Genomic DNA, 18,264 nt, shown 5'->3' on the forward strand with positions numbered 1-18,264 from the left:
CACCTACCACTGATGTTTCCTTGAGCAAGGAACTTAACCCCCTAAACTGCTCATTGGACGGTGCACTGCGGCTGCTCTCTGCTCCAGCCTCTACAACTTAATGTGTTTGTATGTATGTGTGTGTGTGTGTATATCAGGGGTTGGATAAAAGCAGAAGACAAATTTCCATCACACAATCCCAATAACAATGGCTAGAGTTCAAGGAGGGAGCTCAAAGACTGGCTCCTGCTTCTATCACCTCACAACGTGGTAGGCCAAGTATTGGGATCGACGTCGACAAGCCGTGCACGTGGGAAGCCTTCACTGAGGCGAAGTATGTGAAGAGGCGTTCACACCAAGGAAAGGCCCTTCAAGTGCAAACTATGTTACAAGAGCTTCTGCCTGACTAGCCTTATCAGCCTGTGTCCAAAACGGGGAGAAATCGTAGCAGTGTGGTTTGAGATATACAGAGTGGATATCTGGGAACCTTATTATAGTTATCATGTGAAGTGTATTGGGGGCAAGTATTGGGGGAGTTTTTTTTGTATTACTAAGTCCCTCAGTTGAGCATCTGAGGGGTATGCTATGATTGAAGCTAGATCTAATCAATGTTTTCTAAAGCTAGCCTGCTTCAGTTAGCTTCACACTTCAGCTCAGGCTCCATCCATACTACGACAGTTGATATTGCTCGTCCGCCTGCTGCTGACTCTAGCAGGCTTGTAACTGCGCGTGCATGTCGCACATTTTAATGTGTGCCTAAATCAAAATGAAAGAAAAGTTATCTTGCAAATTCGGCAGGCCACGGTGCGAAATAAGCTTGTTGATGTGCCGTCTTTATTTTATTACTTAATCGTTCATTTAAAAAATATGTATATTTCACCTTTATTTAACCAGTAGGCCAGTTGAGAACAAGTTCTCATTTACAACTGCGACCTTCTCACTTCTATCAATACAAATAATTGTATTAAATCAAACACAAGTTTAACTGTGCGTGAAGTTTCAAATATATTGTCATTACTATATGTGTAATGTTATAATACCAATCATATAAAAAAAATTTTTTTTTACAAAAACATTTTTTATTAATAAAATATTTATTCTGTCATATTCCTCAAATGATGGGATGATGACGCAATCTTTGTGAGAGGTGGGAAATAAAAGTTAATTGGTACTCAACTCGCAGCTCAGGCTCTTCATTCAGCATAAATGGAGTTAGCCCTGAGTTAGCCTGCCCGGGAACAGGTTAATTCTGAAGGAGTCGTTGCCATAGAAATGTACCTGGCTAAAAGGTGAGCCACTTTCGTTGTACCTGTTATCCCGAATGGAACTCAAGAGTTGACCAGTTACCTCGCTAACTCCTCAAACCATGTAGTATAGGGCTCAAGGTACGCTTACATTCTCACACAATACACAGACTTGTTGTTTGGTGTGCTGGCATAGCCAAAACACTGTCATTGAAGTGTAACACAACATTTCTCCGAATTTGGTTTTGCCTATGTTCTATTCATAAGAAATATGTCCCCCTCTTTTTATAACACCTTTTAAACAGTGGTACCTGTTCCTTTACTACGGTGATCAAATCTGTTAATGAGGAATCGTGCTGTCCGTTTGATATCTTTTACTTTTATTTGCTTGTTTATTATTTAAACTTAAAATTGGTCTTAGTTTCGTTGGCTTCCTTGAAACCTATAGGTTTCTGTCCTTGCCACCGATGGGATAGAGCGAGACATTATTTTTAGATCATTTACGGTAATTTTTCTAAACAAGGCTGCGCTGAGCTTCCAAGAAAATGATCATGAATGGTCATTGCTATCTGGAATCTTTGGGACGTCCCTTCCCCATTGAAGTTGAAAATTAAAATGGGTAAGGGTAGGGTGGCCGACGTCCCAAGGATTCCAGATAGCAACGACAAATCATGACTCGTTGGTTTGATGTAGCATTACCGTAGTTCATAGAACATAACCGTATCCTTTTCATTTAGCCACACCCTATGAGCTATGACGCCAAAAACGTCCTTTCTCTTCAGTGTAAACGGAAGTTAGCAATGACCAAAAACAATTTATACGTTAGCTTTTTTTATTGCTGTTATTTATACGTTTATTAACACGATGTAACTCTAAATATTACTAATTAAATTAACAGCATCACATACGAATTGAAGACAGGACTTGGTTGATAGATGTTATCTAGGTATAGTTAGCTAACAATGGCTAACTGCATGGTTTTTCACAATCAAATAGCCTCCATTATGGAGATGCTAGCGAATTCAGCCGTGGCAGAGATCTGTAAACTCGTAGACGACGACTATGCAGTGTTTCGTTTGGAAATGACTCAAAGCCAGAAAGACAACAGGGGATTGCGGAGGAAACTACAACTACTGGAATTGAAGGTGGCACGGGAGCGCGCAGAGAGAACATTGCGACAGCACGTCGTCGCCAGTCGTCCCAGTAGTGTCAAGATCCTCGACCGATACAGAGGAATGGCAAGAGGTACATTTTGCAGAAGGCAGAGACTGCGGGGCCTATCGCCCGGTTCCCGAATGCGCATGTGTTCAGATGTGTTACCCAGAATTGAGTCTTGGTCAGTTTTTAGATAGAATACAATACTTTCCCTCATTAATTATATTTATTTTACCAGGCAGGTAAATTAAGAACAAATTATTCTTGCACAAAGACATAATATTCTAACCAGATTCTTGATTTACTGAGTGTCCTATTATCATACTCAATACAAAGAATGTGATGCATGGGACATCAATCAATCAATAAATAGTATATCAAGAAGTTATGATACATTTTACTTTGCCAATTGTAGACAGTGTCAAGAGTGTACAACATAGTGTTGAGCATTGAAAGTACCTAACTTAACCACCCCTTTTGCCCCAATCACTTTCTTAGGTGAAGGACATCTCACTGGAGGCCACAGGAGCTTTGTGAAGCCAGCGGGACACAACGTGTGGAGAGATGACCAACCCATAGCTATAGATGAGGGGAGTGGAACCTCAACCCAGCATGTTATTGTGATAGAGGTTAGTGTCATAGTGTAACATAAAAAATTACAGTACGTAAAATGTGACACGTTTATTTCAGAAAAGCTCCCCCAGCTATTAATTTGCTTACATGTACTGTACATCCTTATTTATCTACCATAGGGGAGCTTGTGAGAATTCTCTACAATATTGTTGTCCAATTCAACTCAAGTACCGGTAATAACCTCCTCTCTGCTTGTCAGTCTGCAAATGCAGATGCTGCAGGTGCTGGGGTCAAGCAGGAGAGGAATGAAGGAGAGGACCCTAGACACAACAGAGACATCCAGACTGGAGCAGCGGCTGGAGTGGCACCCCCTTTAGTCACGGAGGACCTTGCCAATGCCGCTGCGCCCCAGGCCAGGACCCGACGCAGCATCACGGAGGTCAGTGGAACGCTGAACGACGCCCTCAAGTCAGAGACTTTAGGATCAGACCCAGAGAGACTGGGGCTGGGGCCACTGGGCTGTCCTCCTGCTCCTGGCACAGAGTACTTACCAGTATTTCACCAGAGCCAGAGGACGGTTAATTCCCATGGAGATGGTGATGCATTCTACACTGGCATTGATGATCTGCCTTGTTCTTACGCTACAGAGATGGACCCTGGCCACATATCCTTGGGTTTAGAGACACAGACTGATCTGTTTAGAGGGGACTGGAACCGGTACAGTAGTAGTGTATACTCTGAAGGGTGCCTAGATAAGAAAGGGGAGGTTATAGTGGTAGATGAGGTGACTGTGAAAGTGGAGGGCGATGCTCCTCCTACATGGAATGCAGATAGTCACCTAGGAGATGGACAGTCACATGGCAGAGATTTCTTAGATTACAGGGGAAGCTTAGAGACAAATCTAAATGTCGACACTCACTCCCCTTTACATGTGTTCAGGGATCGTGACCCAGTGTCCACGTCATTGGGGCCTTTCGATTCACAGGGCTCCGTCCTTTTCGATCAGGTATTGAACTCAAAAGACCAAAGTGCCAAGACGCAGGGAGGGGGAGCCACATCGGGCAATAATAAAGACAAACCATTCCTCTGCATGTTCTGTAACAAAGGCTTCAGCTGCTCCCAGAAGGTGGAGATCCACCAGAGGATCCACACAGGGGTGAAACCCTTCAGCTGTACCCAGTGTCACATGCGCTTCGCCCAGGCTTGCAACCTGAAGAGGCACCAGAGGGTCCACACAGGGGAGAAACCCTACAGCTGCCCCCAGTGTGAGAAGAGGTTTTCCCGCCAGCACCAGCTGAAGATGCACCTGAAGGCCCACACGGAAGAAAGGTCGTTCACCTGTACGCACTGCGGAAAGAGTTTCTCGGAGAGCTGCTACCTCAGGATACACCAGCAGAAAAACCATTCCACTCTATAACATAGAAAGTAACCATTCCACTTGATCGTTTCTGACATTTAGATCAAACACTGCATTAAAGACAAATGGTAATTGTTTTCAACAGAAAATACCCATAGATTTAAAAAACCCATTAGGCTACAATGCCTCTTATTCTCTGGATGTATACAAAAATCTATACATCTCCGAATGGGTCCATTAATTGCTAATGCAGTTAAGGTGTGGAGACAGGCCAACAGACATCTCATGATCTCATTCCCTTTTCACAGCCATTCTCCATTATGGACAATAACCTAAACTTATCGGGCTCAAACCACTTTGTTTTTCAATCAATGGTCTAGTAGAAATATTTTCATCCTCAGTGACATCTTTGACAATTCAGGTCTTCAAACTTTTCAAGACTTCAAAGAATCATATAATCTCCCAGTCTGTTGGCCTGGTCTCCACTCTCTACTCCAAACTCTACTCGATCGACAAGTGTTCACCTGCGGCCACTTCCATCTGGAACAGAGAACTAATAGGTTTTGGAGAACAGTTGAACTGTTAGGTGATTTGGAACAATGTTTTCTCATCAAAAAACATCTCACCAGTTGATTCATTTAAAATGTATTCACAAATGTTTTGATACACCATATAGCCGCTTCCAGATGAAACTCTCTGGCGATAATCTTTGTAAACTGTTGCCCTCTTGAATCAGTCGGGATCTATATACATATGTTTTGGGAATGCCCAGTGAATCTGTGCTGGAAATTCACTGTTCGACTGAGAGACCTTACAGATAATTGTATGTGTGGGGTACAGAGATGGGGTAGTCATTCAAAAATCATGTTAAACACCATTATTGCACACAGAGTGAGTCCATGCAACTTATTATGTGACTTGTTAAGCATATTTTTACTCCTGTAGTTATTTAGGATTGACATAACAAAATACTTATTGACCCAAGACATTTCAGCTTTTCATGTTTAATTAAGTTGTAAAAATGTCAAACAACATAATTCCATTTTGATATTATGGGGTATTGTGTGTCGGCCAGTGATAAAAAATCTAAATTTAATCCATTTTAAATTCAGGCTGTAACAACAAAATGTGGAATAAGTCAAGGGGTGTGAATACTTTCTGAAGGCTCTGTAATAGTCGACGGAGGTTATCCGAGGATAAACGATTTTTAACAAACCCACTTTTATCAATAAATGAAGTTCTGTCTTGACTTTGGAAATAGTCATCGCTACCTGGTCTGAAAATAGTTTGTGTTGAGAACGCTCTAATGCAGTTAACATTTCCAATTCTGACGTTTTCTTTCATTGTGATTTATTCAACACCGATGCAAATGCAGTTACATCATATTTTTTTTAGAAAACCTTTGATGGCATCCCATAGAATCGGGGGTCACCAAGTGAATTGGTATTGATCATTATTAATTAATTTGGTTCAATTTTAAATTGATCACAGAATGTAGGATAATCAGATGGAATTCTGTTATATCTAACAATATGCTGTTCAGGCAATCAAAAAACGTTAGATCATATGAATTTGGAGCGTACACATTTTTTTGGGGGCGGGGGAGTGTACACATTAATAAATTGTTTCTTTCCATTATGGATACATTTATGGAAAGTGATTCTGCCTTCTTAAGTCTGGGTCTTTACCCAAAATGGGGATTTTGAGTTTATGTATCATTATGATTACACCTTTAGATTTGTTTGGGGCTGATGAAAAAGCAGACAGTTTGTACAAATGGTTCTGCATTCTATGTGAGTCCTTATAGAGCAGGTGTGTTTCTTGGAGCGTTGCTATATCAATATGGTTTCTTGCTAGAATATCAAGACAGCTAGACCGTTTGATAGGAAAATGTATCCGTTTCAAATTCCATGAGAGAATAGCTAGCGTTGACATTTGTTTTTCAGAAAGGAATGTTTATTGATGATAAAATGGTTATATTTAGTGTTGATAAGCCCATGGATGTGTAACAAAAAGCAGGATCCACAGGGAAACTCATCAATTGGTCGTTCCCCACACAGAAGACTCCCTTTAAACCATCCCCCCCCTTCCTTGTCCCCCCTTCCCTAATCCTCCCTTCCCTGGAATAAAGACGCGTAGCAGCAAACGCTTGTGGGTGTGCCCGCAGCATATAGCGGCACGTTCGATTGGGGGTCAAGAATTCAGCATAGTACGTTTGTATGAAGGTCTGGTTATTAAATATGTAAATAGATTAATCCATTCTCCATTTCATGAATTTATTCACAGGTAAATAGTAATATGCTCTAAACCGCTCTGGTGACAAACAAACTTTGCTGCCCTGTTTCCAATCGTCCACATGGCTAGGAGAACCTATTCAAGTAAATGCATTTCGAAAATGTATTTTTGTAAATGTATTTTTAGCTAACCAGTTACAGTGTAGGCTAACTCAAATGAGCTGCTAACGTAGCTAGCTATCTATCTAGCCAACTTTACATACTGTATAGCTAGCTAGCTGAATTAAATATCACCAGCTACCTAACTTCATATTAGCTATCTATTTTGTTGTATTTGTCATTGTAAAAAACAAACTCCAAATGCATTTGTAGGTAGCTAGCTAACAGCCATTGAGGAGGGTGAAAGGATAACCACCCCAGCTGTCAAAGTGAGAGAGTAGGCTTTTCTGGATAGGGCAGGTACTTTTGTGTAGTTCCAGTCCCTAGAAGTGAGGACAGAGCTAATAGTAACATAATATTCAGTTCTGTCTAGTTTGAGCATAATGAAGTCTGTTTCTTGTGATGTTTTCTGTCCTCAGATACAGAGAGCAGTGAAAGCCTGCCTGCAGATGAAGAACAGTGGTTCTCAGTCCTGGTCCTGGAGACTCAAAGAGGGGCACATTTTTGTTTTTTCCTTAGCAGCTGATCAACTCATCATCAAGCTTCAATGGGTATTTATGTATTCAATGGGTATTTATGTATTCATTTGTGACGCTATCCTTGATATGATCCTGCTGTTGTCACATGCTACCCATGTGTGCACATACTTCTATCTATCCAATGTTATCAAATCAAAAATATGTCACATGCGCCGAATACAACAGGTAGACCTTACCGTGAAATGCTTATTTACAAGCCCTTAAACAACAATGCAGTTTTAAGTAAATAGAGTTAAGAAAATATTTACTAAATAAACTAAAGTAAAATTTTATTTAAAGTAACACAATTATATAACAATAATGAGGCTATATACAGGGGGTACCGGTACCAAGTCAATGTGCAGGGGTACAGGTTAGTCGAGGAAATGTGTTAATGTAGGTAGGGGTAAAGTGACTACGCATAGGTAATAAACAGCGAGTAGCAGCAGTGTAAAAACAAAGGGGGGGATGTCAATGCAAATAGGCCGGGTGGTCATTTGATGAATTGTTCAGCAGTCTTATGGCTTGGGGGTAGAAGCTGTTAAGGAGCCTTTTGGACCTAGACTTGGCGCTCCTGTACCGCTTGCCGTACGGTGACAGAGAGAACAGTCTATGACTTGGGTAACTGGAGTCTTTGAAAATTTTTTGTGGCTTTCCTCTGACACTGCCTAGTATATATGTCCTGGATAGCAGGAAGCTTGGCCCAGTGATGTACTGGGCTGTACGCACTACCCTTTGTAGCACCTTACAGTCTGATGCTGAGCAGTTGCCATACTAGGTCGGTGATGCAACCTGTCAGGATGCTCTTGATGGTGCAGCTGTAGAACCTTTTGAGGATCTGGGGACCCATGCCAAATCTTTTCAGTCTCCTGAGGGGGAAAAGGCGTTGTCGTGCCCTCTTCACGACTTTCTTGGTGTGTTTGGACCATGATAGTTTGTAGAGGATCAGTGTGGCAGATATGTTGTTGCCTACCCTTACCACCCGACTGACAGCCAGGGGCCAATATTATTATCCCTTACGACATGCATTTGTCAGCTAAATTGCACTTTTATTCTGTACCACTCAACTCCCATTTATAATGAGTCTCATTTGTAATAAGAGGGATATAGCTGGATATAGGCCTATGTATTGTTGATGTGTTGCTATAGTCGTGGATGAATCAGTGGAAGAGATCCAACATGCGCAATGTCAAAGTAGGAAAAAAATCTAATCAACATTAATGAAAAATTAAACACATATCGGGATGCACCGATATCCGATATTTTCCGTGCCCCAAAAAACGATACCGATAACCAATATTTTTTAAGCATTCTAGTACAATTAAATAGTTAACACATAACATGGACGCAGCGGTCTAAGGCACTGCACCTCAGTGCAAGAGGTGTCGCTACAGTCCCTGGTTCGAATCCAGGCTGTATCACATCCGGCCGTGATTGGGAGTCCCATAGGGCGGCGCATAATTGGCCCAGTGTCGTCCAGGTTTGGCCGGGGTAGGACGTCATTGTAAATAAGAATTTGTTCTTAACTGAATTGTCTAGTTAAATAAAGGATACACACCACACTGACCAAAAAGTTATTTTGTTGGCATTTACATATGTCCTCATTACCAGTTAAACATAATCAAAACCTATTTCTTTCACTTACTTGCTGTGCTGTTTCATGGTTATTTTGTTCAGTTGTTTCATTCTCAACCAGGATTTCATCATACTTGTCAAGCAATGAAGTTTTCTGTCCGTGGCCTCTCTTCCTCGGTGCGCACTGTCACTGTGTCCGTTTCCATCTTGCCCAGCTGTGTATGTAACATTTCACCATAAACCCTGTTTCTTGTCTGCATCGAAGTAGCGGTCTTTGTACCTAGCATTGAGCATGGTGGCGACACCGTAAAGAGGCTCAGAGATAATTTCACCGACTCGCTTGTTCACAGCCTCGAGTACTTTTGTAAGTTTTAACTCCACGAGCTGTGTCGGCAGTTTTGTTGAGCAGGTGTTTCAATGCCATGACAGAGGGTATCACATCTGCTGCGGACGCAGTTGATGATCTTATTTCTCTAGTCAGTTGTTCGAATGGAGTTAGCTAATGTGTTCATGTTTTCAAGTTTCAAACATGTTCTCAAATGGCAGCAGCGGTATGAGAACCGACACATTCTTGAGCATGCAATACGGCTTTCCTCAGTAGGAAATCCTCGTCGACCCACTGTGCTGTCAGACTAGGCATGCTCATGGGGCTGACATTGCTGGTCCAAATTTAAGTCATTTCTCAAATGTCAGTTGTGGAGCTAATAGCAGTGACGCCCATAGCAAGTAGCTCATAGATGTACGTTTAAACAATACTGTGTAACTCCGGTAGGGCAACATCTGAAAAATAGTGTGTACCGGGGCTCGATCAGTCGGCGAAAGCCAACATCATCCACGACAGAGAATGGTTGATTGTTAAGGGCAATGAATTCCATTATCTTGCCGTTAATGGATTTCGCCTTTGAGTTGTCTTGCTGAAATGTTCTTACTCTTTTAAATGACTGCTTGACTTGAACTTGTTTAGTTGTTGGAAGTGCGCTTAGTATTTTTCTGCTTTTGTTCTGTGTAGTGCTGTTTCTTTCGTGGCGTCATTACGTCATCTACTTATATAGGTATGCATGTCAGCTTTGACATCGGTTTTGCACATCGGCGTTAAACTAGACATTGGCTAATATTGGCTGATTCTGATATGCTCACCGATATATCGTGCATCTCTAACTAATATATATATATATACTGTGATTAGATAAGTATTCAACCTGAGTCAATACATTTTTGAAACACCTATTTGAAAAAATAAATAAATAAATACTTATTTTTAACTAAATACAATTAATGTGCATATTCTGTAAAAAATATACATTTTTCCATAAATAATGTGCATATTTTTTCCAAAATACAATCCACATTAGTACAAAAGAAATCTGATATACCATCATTCGATTGTATTATTATTTCGTTTTTTGAATTTTGAAGTAAATATACATTTAGTCATATTTGTGGTTAAAAACTACTGCCAATTAAATGGGGGGCAGACCAACATTTTAAATATACTTAATTTTATTGACAAAAAGTGGTTCATCCATTGATCCTGAGAGAGAATGACCAGAAATATGGCTTAGTTTTATTTATTTACTTATCCCACAGCCAGCATTAGCATCGCTGTTAGTGAAACAATGGGAGTGGTAGAGCCAATGCCAGGATGCTTCAAAAAGCATGCTCAAATCCTCAATGTCAGTTCAAACCAAATGTTATTGCAACCCAAATACCATATTAAGTTGCACATATAGAATATTGGAGGATATTATAGAAATTCTGCATTTCCAGTATAATAACTATTTTTCAGAGAATACACACCAATACAGCACTATGTGTACATTCAGAGGGGTAGATGGTTTCTGTATTACAGTTCTACCAAGTATCCATAGCACTGACAGACTTTTATCAGCTGTTTTGACTGGAACTAACCGTATATGTAAGGTCATTTTGATTTTGTTCACGGTCATACCTAGTTATAACCCGTTATAACCATAGACAAGTACTCGAGGAGCTATATCTCTGCAGATGATCTGTCTATCATCACTGATACAGGTCCCTCTCTACCCTCTAGTGATAAAGCAGGATGCTACTCTACAGGACTGTTTTGCTAACACAGACTGGAATATGTTCCGGGAATGGCATTGAGGAGTATACCACCTCAGTCACCGGCTTCATCAATAAGTGCATCGACAACGTCGTCCCCACAGTGACCGTACGTACATATCCCAACCAGAAGCCATGGATAACAGGCAACATCCGCACCGAGCTAAAGGCTAGAGCTGCCGCTTTCAACGAGCAGGACATTAATCCGGATGCTTATAAGAAATCCAGCTATGCCCTCAGACGAACCAAAAGCAGGCAAAGCATCAGTACAGGACTAAGATTGAATCCTAATACACTGGCTCTGATGCTCATTGGATGTGGCAGGGCTTGAAAACTAATACGGACTACAAAGAGAAACCCAGCCCGCAAGCTGCCCAGTGACGCGAGCCTACCAGATGGGCCAAATACCTTTTATGCTCGCGTGGAGGCTAGCAACACTGAAGCATGCATGCACCAGCTGTTACGGACGACTGTGTGATCACGCTCTCCGTAGCCGCTGTGAGCAAGACCTTTAAACAGGTCAACATTCACAAAGCCACGGGGCCAGACGGATTACCAGGACGTGTACTCAAAACATGCACGGACCAACTGGCAAATGTCTTCACTGACATTTTCAACCTCTCCCAGACCAAGTCTGTAATACCTACATGTTTCAAGCAGACCATCATAGTTCCTGTGCCCAAGAAAGCGAAGGAGACCTTCCTAAATGATTACCGCCACGTAGCACTCACGTCGGTAGCAATGAAGTGCTTTGAAAGGCTGGTCATGGCTCACATCAACTCCATCATCCCAGAAACCCAGCATACCGCCCAAACAGATCCACAGATGACGCAATCTCAATCGCACTCCACACTGTTCTTTCCTAGCTGGACAAAAGGAACACCTAAGTGAGAATGCTGTTCATTGACTACAGCTCAGTGTTCAACACCATAGTGCCCACAAAGCTCATCACAAAGCTAAGGACCCTGGGATTTAATCCCACCTCCATCTGCAACTGGATCCTTGACTTCCTGACAGGCCGCCCCCCAGGTGGTAAGGGTAGGCAACAACACATCTGCCATGCTGATCCTCAACACTGGGGCCCCTCAGAGGTGCGTGCTTAGTCCTTGTAAGAACAAGTTGATTGACAAAGTCATGAAACATTTGAAGAATTGAATAAACCACTTTTGGGCTATGATAAAAAAATATGCCTCTAGGGTCAAAATCACCCTAGTCTGAAGGTTAGACAGAATAGCCTAATTTTCATATGTGCCTCAAAAAATGTGTTATCACATCAGCAACAACAGTTTGTGAGATTTAAATTTACTAGGGATGGATATGGAAGAAAAAAAATTGTTGATACGATATCAGTTCTAGAAATAACATTGCATCTGTGTTCCTTTTCTGTTAACTTCCAAGGCTCTGTGAAGGTCAGACAACTGCTTGTTGATTGCCCAATTGTAACGGCGTTCCTCTCTCTCTTCATACGAAGAGGAGGAGTATTGAGGGAACCAAGGCGCAGCGGGTTGTGAACACATAATATTTATTAAAGACAAGACGAAAACACGAACTTAACTATAAACTAACAAAACAACAAACGGAGTAGACAGACCTGAACGACGAACCTACATTAAACACGAGAACGCACAAACAGGGAAAATAGCCTACACATAAAATGACGATGTACAACACAAACCGAACAGTCCCGTATGGTGCGACAAACACTGACACAGGAGACAACCACCCACAACGAACACTGTGAAACAACCTACCTAAATATGACTCTCAATTAGAGGAAACGCCAAACACCTGCCTCTAATTGAGAGCCATACCAGGCAACCCTAAACCAACATAGAAACAGAAAACATAGAATGCCCACCCAAACTCACGTCCTGACCAACTAACACATAAAACAAACTAACAGAAATAGGTCAGGAACGTGACATAACCCCCCCCCCTAAGGTGCGAACTCCGGGCGCACCAGCACAAAGTTTAGGGGAGGGTCTGGGTGGGCATCTGACCACGGTGGTGGCTCAGGCTGAGGGCGAGGTCCCCACCCCACCATAATCAATCCCCGCTTCTTTAACCCCCTCACAATGCCCACCCTCCAAATAACCCCACCTAAATTAAGGGGCATCATCAGGATCAGGAGCAGCACCGGAATGAGGGGCAACACCGGAATGAGGGGCAACACCAGAATGAGGGGCAACACCAGAATGAGGGGCAACACCAGAATGACTGGCGGATCCTGGCTGGCTGGCTCTGGACGCTCTTGGCTGGCTGACGGCTCTGGACGGTCATGGCTGGCTGACGGCTCTGGACGGTCATGGCTGGCTGACGGCTCTGGACGGTCATGGCTGGCTGACGGCTCTGGACGGTCATGGCTGGCTGACGGCTCTGGACGGTCATGGCTGGCTGACGGCTCTGGACGGTCATGGCTGGCTGACGGCTCTGGACGGTCATGGCTGGCTGACGGCTCTGGACGGTCATGGCTGGCTGACGGCTCTGGACGGTCATGGCTCGCTGACGGCTCTGGACGGTCATGGCTCGCTGACGGCTCTGGACGGTCATGGCTCGCTGACGGCTCTGGACGGTCATGGCTCGCTGACGGCTCTGGACGGTCATGGCTCGCTGACGGCTCTGGACGGTCATGGCTCGCTGACGGCTCTGGACGGTCATGGCTCGCTGACGGCTCTGGCTGGTCCTGGCTGGACGGCTCTGGCAGATCCTGTCTGGTTGGCGGCTCTGGCAGATCCTGTCTGGTTGGCGGCTCTGGCAGATCCTGTCTGGTTGGCGGCTCTGGCAGATCCTGTCTGGTTGGCGGCTCTGGCAGATCCTGTCTGGTTGGCGGCTCTGGCAGATCCTGTCTGGTTGGCGGCTCTGGCAGATCCTGACTGACTAACGGCTCTGACGGCTCGGGACAGACGGGCGGCTCTAATGGCTCGGGACAGACGGATGGCTCAGACGGCGCTGGGGAGACGGATGGCTCAGACGGCGCTGGGGAGACGGATGGCTCAGACGGCGCTGGGGAGACGGATGGCTCAGACGGCGCTGGGGAGACGGATGGCTCAGACGGCGCTGGGGAGACGGATGGCTCAGACGGCGCTGCGGAGACGGATGGCTCAGACGGCGCTGCGGAGACGGATGGCTCTGGCTGATCCAGTCTGGCGGAAGGCTTTGGCTGCTCCTGTCTGGCGGAAGGCTCTAGCGGCTCCTGTCTGGCGGAAGGCTCTAGCGGCTCCTGTCTGGCGGGCGGCTTTGCAGGCTCATGGCAGACGGGCGGCTTTGAAGGCTCAATACCGACGGGCAGTTCATGCGGCGCTTGGCAGACGGACAGTTCAGGCGCCGTTGGGCAGACGGCAGACTCTGGCCGGCTGAGACGCACTGTAGGCCTGGTACGTGGTGCCGGAACTGGAGGCACCGGACTGGAGACACGCACCTTCAGGCTAGTGCGGGGAGCAGGGACAGGGCACACTGACCTCTCAAAGCGCACTATAGGCCTGGTGCGTGGTACCGGCACTGGTGGCACCGGGCTGAGTGCACGCACCTCAGGACGAGTACGGGGAGAAGGAACAGTGCGTACAGGGCTCTGGAGACGCACAGGAGGCTTAGTGCGCGTTGTCGGAACTGGAGGCACCGAACTGGATACACGCACCATAGGAAAAGTGCGTGGAGGAGGAACAGGGCTCTGGAGACGCACTGGAAACCTGGTGCGTAGTGTAGGCACTGGTGGTACTGGGCTGGGGCGAAAAGGTAGCGCCGGAAATACCGGACCGTGCAGGCGTACTGGCTCTCTTGAGCATTGAGCCTGCCCAACCTTACCTGGTTGAATGCTCCCGGTCGCCCGACCAGTGCGGGGAGGTGGAATAACCCGCACCGGGCTATGTAGGCGAACCGGGGAAACCATGCGTAAGGCAGGTGCCATGTATGCCGGCCCGAGGAGACGCACTGGAGACCAGACGCGTTGAGCCGGCCTCATGACACCTGGCTCAATGCCCAATCTAGCCCTACCAGTGCGGGGAGGTGGAATAACCCGCACCGGGCTATGCACACGTACAGGAGACACCGTGCGCTCTACTGCGTAACACGGTGTCTGCCCGTACTCCCGCTCTCCACGGTTAGCCTGGTAAGTGGGCGCAGGTCTCCTACCTGCCCTTGGCCCACCACCTCTTAGCCCCCCCCCAAGAAATTTTTGGGTGGTACTCACGGGCTTTTCGGGCTTCCGTGCTAGACGCGTCCCCTCATAACTCCGGTTCCCTTCTCCGGTTGCCTCTGCTCTCCTCAGTGCCTCCAGCTGTTCCCATGGGAGGCGATCCCTTCCAGTCAGGATCTCCTCCCATGTGTAGCAACCTTTACCGTCCAATACATCGTCCCAAGTCCATTCCTCCTTCTTGCGCTGTCCCTTACTCCGTTTACACCGCTGCTTGATTCTGGATTGGTGGGTGGTTCTGTAACGGCGTTCCTCTCTCTCTTCATACGAAGAGGAGGAGTATTGAGGGAACCAAGGCGCAGCGGGTTGTGAACACATAATATTTATTAAAGACAAGACGAAAACACGAACTTAACTATAAACTAACAAAACAACAAACGGAGTAGACAGACCTGAACGACGAACTTACATTAAACACGAGAACGCACGAACAGGGAAAATAGCCTACACATAAAATGACGATGTACAACACAAACCGAACAGTCCCGTATGGTGCGACAAACACTGACACAGGAGACAACCACCCACAACGAACACTGTGAAACAACCTACCTAAATATGACTCTCAATTAGAGGAAACGCCAAACACCTGCCTCTAATTGAGAGCCATACCAGGCAACCCTAAACCAACATAGAAACAGAAAACATAGAATGCCCACCCAAACTCACGTCCTGACCAACTAACACATAAAACAAACTAACAGAAATAGGTCAGGAACGTGACACCAATGGGCTAGGTGTGAATGCTATGAGCCTAAACATACCCAACTAGTTTGAATAGAATCTTGAGCCCATCATCTACCAGCAGATAATTATGTATGCTAAGTTGAGAGCCTTTGAGAAGGTCTGTGAAAGAGTCATGTAATATATAGTTATTGTTAAGGCGGCTGCACGCTTCCCAACCAAAACAGTTCAGAACAGTTTGTTCTTATATTATGACGACATTTTGTGACGTTTTTGTTCGGCTTGGGTTTTGTCGGCTGTTCAGGCACACACTTTTTTTTCTCTCAAGGCCAGCCGAACCAAAGTCTACGCACCTTTGTTTGTGATTGGTTAACTGTAAGGTTGACACAAGTTTCTTCTTATTGATACAGCCCTAAACTCAGTGTGAATGACAAGCTAACCAACTAAACTAAAGATCTTTATAACTTTTGATCAAACATAATTTTGTCAGAGAAATAAAATTATAAGTTTCCCACAAAGATTGGTAGTAAGGTCAAGCTAGTCAAAATGTTGCAAACGTTTGCAACATTATATAGTCTATTGTAGTCTCAGTTAATGATATTTGATGTTCATTAATGTTTTGGATATGTGTACTAAATAGCCCTCTTTTTTTATTTTTCAAGGCACAAACACCAGTGAATGGAGACAGCACCTGGTTTTGTTCTCTGCGCCCCAGCACCAATGTTTCCTCTAAACTGCCGTGCAGAAGAAATATCAGCCCATGCAAAGAAGCAAGAGATTGAACTTCACTCAACTTTCTAGAGTTTTCCCCGTTAGTTAACACAATCAACGTTTCCCTTTACTGTTGGAATTGTGATCGAATCAACACAATATTAGCCACTTTCAATGCAACATAATGAAACAAAATGAACTATGCAAGACTATAGTATGCAAAACTAGCTATGCAAGATATTTTGTTGTAGGCAGAACGCATCGGAGTAGGATTCTGTTATATTGACCGGCACGACTGAGGCCCGTACTCTACACAGACTGGTGTGCCATAACCAATCAGAGATGCAGTAGGCCTATATGCAAATTGACCATTGCCATATGGATCTGTGCCATTCACTTTGAACTGGACTGTGTTTACAGCATGAGCGGTCATTGGTAGTTGCACTTGTTTTGAGATCAAAGCGAGAGCTACATGTAGCCACGTGCACATTTGTTCATATGCGTGAGTTTTTAGCCCAGTTATAGATCATTTGTAGTCAGCAATGGAGGAGGGATTGTTTCTTTCAAGTGAGTGAAGTAAAGAGCTTTTTTTGTCTTAAAGGGGGCAGTGTTGTATTTTGAGACAGGCTTGAATAAATTAAGTAGCCAATAGGCAGAGGGTAGCATAATTTGTCTGATTCTTTGTAATAATGGTATGGGAATAATGATGCATTGGATTTTGTAAAGTGGTTTCTTGCATCAAATAACACAACATTTTCAGTCACCTCGTTGTCTGAAGGACAACTAGATGAACTTATTGTCAAGCCCTGCATGTTTTTCGGAGTAGGATTCACATTGGCTGCCAATGTAAATTGAATGATAGACCTGCTATTTCCATGTTAAAATGTTATTTTCTCCATTGTTTTTTATGTAGGCCTACATTATGATCAAATAGCCACAGTAGCCTACTTGACCACTGTTAAAACGGTAACTTAAAGCGGATACAGCCTCAGTGTTCACAGTAAACGCATGCCGGAAGTTGCACAGAATTTTCAAGTTTGCGCTCAGCAGACCAGAAATTAGCTCACTGCTCAATTCGAGGGAACATTGCCCCCATCTCCCCTCTACCAATTCCTCTCCAACTTTCCCCCACCTATTTTGGGATAAGTGGTCTATTCAGTTGCTTGTTAACAGGGAGCCATGTAGGATTAACGCCTGTCAATTGATCACTGGCAGGACTCAGTTCCTAACATAAGCTTCACTGACCACAATGTGAAAGATTGTACATGTGATGATGTATGTCTTTGAACCAAAGACATTTTCTATCACCAATGTACTTTCTAGAAAACTGTTGTCTGCAGCATCAGTGGATATAATTATATTGTGCAATAGATCACTGATCTTACAAATTGTGTCTAATAATATTTGACATGTTACATATGTAAATATGTGGAACATAATCTTCTTGTAAATCTTCCTGTGGTCATAAAGTCACGAATACCAGGTCAGGTTTTACCTGACATTGCATCATATGTCATAAACCGTTTACAGTTTAGTCATTTAGCAGATGTTCTTATCCAGAGCAATTAGGGTTAAGTGCCTTGCTCAAACACAGACTTTTCACCTAGTCGGCTTGGGGATTCAAACCAGCAACCTTTTGGTTACTTGCTCAACGCCTCTTAACCATTAGGCTACCTGCTGCCCAGACATCAATCAAACAGACAACCCATGCACAAATCGAACTTAGTCTTAGCTAAAGCCCACAGCCACAAGAGAACACACCCCTACCTAGTTACCAAAACCCCAAATCAGTCATCCACAAACC

General features: G+C 44.3%; 2 protein-coding genes across 3 annotated transcripts in view; both read left to right on the plus strand.

Moving 5' to 3' along the window:
* The window catches only part of LOC139566744 (uncharacterized), a 324,355-nt gene that overhangs the window by 30,240 nt on the left and 275,851 nt on the right, over window positions 1–18,264 (plus strand). The gene's annotated exons all lie outside the window — the stretch shown is intronic.
* LOC139566787 (uncharacterized) lies at window positions 1,966–17,119 on the plus strand. Of its 2 annotated transcripts, XM_071388100.1 has the most exons (5): window positions 1,966–2,468; window positions 2,877–3,007; window positions 3,211–3,390; window positions 7,121–7,252; window positions 16,412–17,119. In XM_071388100.1, the coding sequence occupies exons 1-5, from the start codon at window positions 2,186–2,188 to the stop codon at window positions 16,529–16,531; spliced, it is 846 nt and encodes a 281-aa protein (XP_071244201.1). In that variant the 5' UTR covers window positions 1,966–2,185; the 3' UTR covers window positions 16,532–17,119. The 2 variants fall into 2 exon arrangements, with proteins under 2 accessions (XP_071244201.1, XP_071244200.1); XM_071388099.1 differs by lacking the exons at window positions 7,121–7,252; window positions 16,412–17,119 and having other exon boundaries at window positions 3,211–5,954.

This window comes from Salvelinus alpinus, chromosome 39 (assembly GCF_045679555.1).
Source record: "Salvelinus alpinus chromosome 39, SLU_Salpinus.1, whole genome shotgun sequence".
NCBI lineage: Eukaryota > Metazoa > Chordata > Actinopteri > Salmoniformes > Salmonidae > Salvelinus > Salvelinus alpinus.

Bases quoted from the DNA above. Each gene is read 5' to 3' on its own strand.
- LOC139566787 (XM_071388099.1), top strand. From the start codon at position 2,186: ATGGCTAACTGCATGGTTTTTCACAATCAAATAGCCTCCATTATGGAG. The intron at 2,469-2,876 runs GTACATTTTGCA...TCACTTTCTTAG, and splicing joins ATACAGAGGAATGGCAAGAG to GTGAAGGACATCTCACTGGA. The intron at 3,008-3,210 runs GTTAGTGTCATA...TCTGCTTGTCAG, and splicing joins AGCATGTTATTGTGATAGAG to TCTGCAAATGCAGATGCTGC.